The sequence below is a fragment of the Nymphaea colorata genome, chromosome 2 (assembly GCF_008831285.2).
Source record: "Nymphaea colorata isolate Beijing-Zhang1983 chromosome 2, ASM883128v2, whole genome shotgun sequence".
NCBI classification, from domain to species: Eukaryota; Viridiplantae; Streptophyta; class Magnoliopsida; order Nymphaeales; family Nymphaeaceae; genus Nymphaea; species Nymphaea colorata.
The window spans coordinates 7,464,680-7,468,683 of NC_045139.1; the positions used below are offsets into that span (position 1 = coordinate 7,464,680).

Below are 4,004 nucleotides of genomic sequence, written 5' to 3' on the forward strand. Positions count from 1 at the left end.
AAAAATTTGAACTATGCCCAAGTGGTCAACCATTGACCCCAACAAAGCAAGTCATTTACTTTGGGATTGAGATAACAAGTATGCACAGGGTTGAGTGTATTCTTCAATTTTTTTTATAAAGAAATGTATATTTTATACCTTTTCACCTTTTTCACTTTCTCGTTTTACCCCTTTCAAATAGTTTCTTTCCTTTATGTTAGTGGGGGTAATTTTTGTCATTATACACTCGTGTATTTCATGCTTTGCACTCTTGCGGGTGTTTGGCAATTCCATGAATATATGACCTAAAGATTCAGACAAATTCATCAAACTAACTTAAAAAGAGTTTTTATGAATCTGACCCAAATTTTGGAGCAGATATATAAAACAATGACAAAAGGTTCCATGGGGTCCGTTACCAAGCAAGACATTCTCACACGTCGGGTAATATTCTTGTTGATGGGAAAAAGAGTAAAATGCTGTTGATTAATGGAGCTGAATCTAATAATTTCATGTTTGATGTTTCGGTTGTGCTATGCACGGGTAAGTGCTTCAATACAGTGTATCAGGGTGGACAACAGATACAATAGTTCACAAAATGAACCAACTGCGAGCAACACTTACAAACCTGCGAAGGAAAAGGAGATGGTAGATGTGCAAGATCAACGTCTGAGCATACCAAATGATGATATTTTTTGTCCAAAAAGAGTCCACTTGTTTTGAACTGATGGGCGCCAAAAGTGAGTCGGCGACAAGGAAGTTCTCTGCAGTTCCATCATCAACATGAAACTGTTCAAGTGCTTGAAGCAGATGATTCATCTGCAAGTCGGGGCAGTGCTTTCTCCGTTTGGTCATGGAAAAAGCGAAGAAGGAAACAATCTAGCAGACGTTGAGGAAGAAGGCTTGCTATCCAACACTGCACCGCGTGACCCCAGAATGGGTTGCAGCTCCCCTCATACCCCATCCATCGGATGCTAGACTCCGCATATTCTGCCGATGAGGCGACTAAAAAGAACGACCTCTCCATCCCTGTCATCTTTGTCGCGACAAACAGAGGTGTCTACAAGAAGCATAATTAGTATTCTCAACAGTAGAATCCACCAACATTCTTATTACTTTTTTTGGACTCTTGACAATATTCTCACATGAGAGATGAATTTCCTTGCTTGGTTTGCCGTAATTAAGGCTCTCAACAAAGCAGTGAAGTCAACAATCTTGAGTTAGAAAAGATTATTTCAAAAATTCTATTATCTTAAAGGGTCTGTTTACCTGTAAACAGGGCACTGTTTTATAAATACAACTCAAAGATTGGGACAGATTCATGAAACATCTTAAAAGCTATTTTATGAATATGCTTCAACTTCTAGGCCAGATTCATGGCATAGTTAGCTTAAGGAGCATCATAACGTATAAATAAGTAAGCCACCTACATGAAAACAACTAACTTTGTAAGACTGGAGCAGGTAACTGACATACAACGAAATTTGTGAGACTGGAGCAGGTAACTATGTTGGAAAGGAGGAAGATAGGAACACCAAACCTGGCATTGTATGTCGATTCCATGTCTCTTGTATTCCATGTGCAAACTTGTAGAAAATTTATCTAAGAACCTGAAAAGTTTCATTTATGAAGCCACACCTCTGACAGAGGGAAAGAGAGACAGAGTTGTGAGGGAGAAAGAAAGAGAGAGACCTCTTTGTTGCACAATAGACTGTGACAAATGGGAAACCCCAGAAGGGCAGAGCAGCAGCTGAACCAATGTTAACAATGGCTCCTTTCTTCTTCTTCTTCTTCCTCTTCATCATGTGGGGAAGGACCATGTGAGTGACCCTGGTGGCTGCCTCCACGTTCACCCTAATAAACTCCTGCAACTGCTCTTCCCCAACCTCATGCATGTACATCGCGTAGCACACCCCGACGTTGTTCACCACCACCCCAAGGTCCAGATCTTGAATCTCCTCCTCAATCGCCTTGATCCCTTCATCAATTTTATCTCTAGAGAAGTCCACCACAACGCTCTTCACCTCTATCTTCTCATCACTCTCACGTATTTCATGGGAAACAGAGGCCAGTTTCTCAGGATTCCTTCCCACCAACACCAAGTTTAGGCCCTTTTTCCCGAGGGAAAAAGCAAGAGCTTTTCCTATGCCATCCGTAGGGCCTGTGATCAGTGCCCATGAGCCGTAATGCTCCTTCAGCTCTCTTCCAGGCCTTAGGAAGGTCTTCCAAATCCAAATAAAGAAAACAACAGTGGACTTAAAGAGCCAAGCAAACCCTAAAGCTGCAAGGACTCTGGCTATGGCTTCAGCCTCCATTCTTTTACAACGGATCCACTCTTGGAGGCCAAGGGTGATAACGATCAGAAAGGAAACCAGAGAATTTGAGCAAGGACCTGAGTAGTTGACCTTTATTTGCCAAAAATGTTTAAGTGGGTGTACGCCCCATGATGCTAATAATTCAAAAACACGATGACTGTTTTGAACTCTTCCAATGGAAGCCTGTTTTGAACTCTCTTCTTCCAGTTATCTCCATTATTTGATCAATAAAGGTGGGAAGGCCGACTCCCCGCAGCTTGACACCGGAAATAAATTCGGAAACAGTCAGATTTGATTTGAGTAAAGAGGTTGCAGTGCCAGACATACTGGTAAATAGGCCTGGGTTCCGATTCAAATGAATGAATTAGGAAGAAATGTTATTACACGTTATTTCCTTTTAAAAGTACAAGGAAACCTGCAAAAAAAAAAAAATAAATAGGAAAAGATTAAACATATTTTTCAAAAAAACACCCTTTTACCGGTCAATGAGCCGAAGGGATTTGGAATAGGCCAATTTCAACATTGGGTGGTTTAAAATCATATTATATTCTTTTATTCTTTAAACATTGTGCAAATTTTCTAAAGTGACATGTGCATAAACCGGCCAGCATGACGTAGCTAACAATAATTTCGTAGGGTCCCGTTTGATGGGCTGAAATTTTACTCTATAGTAGGAGAAATTTATGTTAAATTTTTAAAATATTTTTAGTTTTATCAAACATGGATTTTTTTTTGTGGTTGAGATGGGAAACAGAAACTTATTTCCGGAAACATGTTTCTACTCGGAGGGGTCTCCGAGTGGAAACGTTTTTCAGGAATTTTTTTTTTGACCGGGAGAAAAGAGGGACGCGGAGGAAAGAGGGAGGAGGAGAAAGAAGGGAAGCAAGGAGGAGGAAGAAAGGAGGGGGAGGAAAAAGGGAAGGAGGGAGGAAAAATGGAATGAGGGAGGAGGAAGCATGGAAGTGGATGAAGAAGGGAGGGGGAAAGAGGGGACGCTATCACCCGTAGCAGCTACGTCTGATGCCAGAGGAAGAAAGAAGGGGAAGGAGGATAACCCTAATCTTTTCTCCGTTCTGCCTCTTCTTCTTTTTTTCTTTCTTTTCATTTTTTGTTTCTGCGTCATCCATGGCTACGTCCAACAAATGTGTCCTTGAAGAAGAAGGAGAAGAAGAAACTGGAAATAAATAGAAAAAACCAAATAACTTACCTTTGATTTTTTGGATGGACGGACTCACGGTGGCTGAAAACCGCCGGACGCCACGGGACGCTGTCGACCGGTGATGGTGGTCAAGTAACTTCACGGTTGGAGAAATAATGGAGAGCAGAGAAAAAGTTGGGGAAGAATGAGCTTACCGTGACACATTAGGGCTTACATAATTTTCAAAATTGACTCACTAATGTGTTGAAATTTTTATAAATAGGTTTAAATCTTTTAGTCGTTTAATCTAGCGACATATTCTAAGATTTTGTTTTACAGAAAAAGGTTTTATGCATTTTGCTTGGCAATTTCGATAATGCTATGTGTATAATTCTTGAAATGAAATGGGGTTTAACCAATTGGAAACGAGCAAAAGCAAAAAAAAAAAAAAAAAGCAGGGCGGCCTTTCATTTGAAAACAAATGACGCTAGCTAATCAATACATGCTTATGCGATGCGCCCACCCTCTAATCAGTAATTTCGATTCGTTGTTATGGCTTCAACACAAGAAAG

The 4,004-nt window shown here is 40.5% G+C and overlaps 1 protein-coding gene across 5 annotated transcripts; it reads right to left on the minus strand.

Annotated features, from left to right (window-relative positions):
- Positions 1-481: 481 nt before the first annotated feature.
- LOC116248703 (very-long-chain 3-oxoacyl-CoA reductase 1-like) lies at positions 482-3,661 on the minus strand. Of its 5 annotated transcripts, none has more exons than XM_031621639.2 (4): positions 3,502-3,661; positions 1,672-2,550; positions 1,520-1,589; positions 482-1,039 (listed from the first exon to the last, which is right to left on the minus strand). In XM_031621639.2, exons 2-4 carry the CDS (start codon positions 2,292-2,294, stop codon positions 773-775), a joined length of 960 nt encoding a protein of 319 aa, XP_031477499.1. In that variant the 5' UTR covers positions 2,295-2,550; positions 3,502-3,661; the 3' UTR covers positions 482-772. The 5 variants fall into 5 exon arrangements, with proteins under 5 accessions (XP_031477499.1, XP_049932305.1, XP_031477501.1 ...); XM_050076348.1 differs by having other exon boundaries at positions 1,672-2,633; positions 3,502-3,650; XM_031621641.2 differs by having other exon boundaries at positions 1,672-2,709; positions 3,502-3,650.
- Between the last annotated feature and the right edge of the window lie 343 nt (positions 3,662-4,004).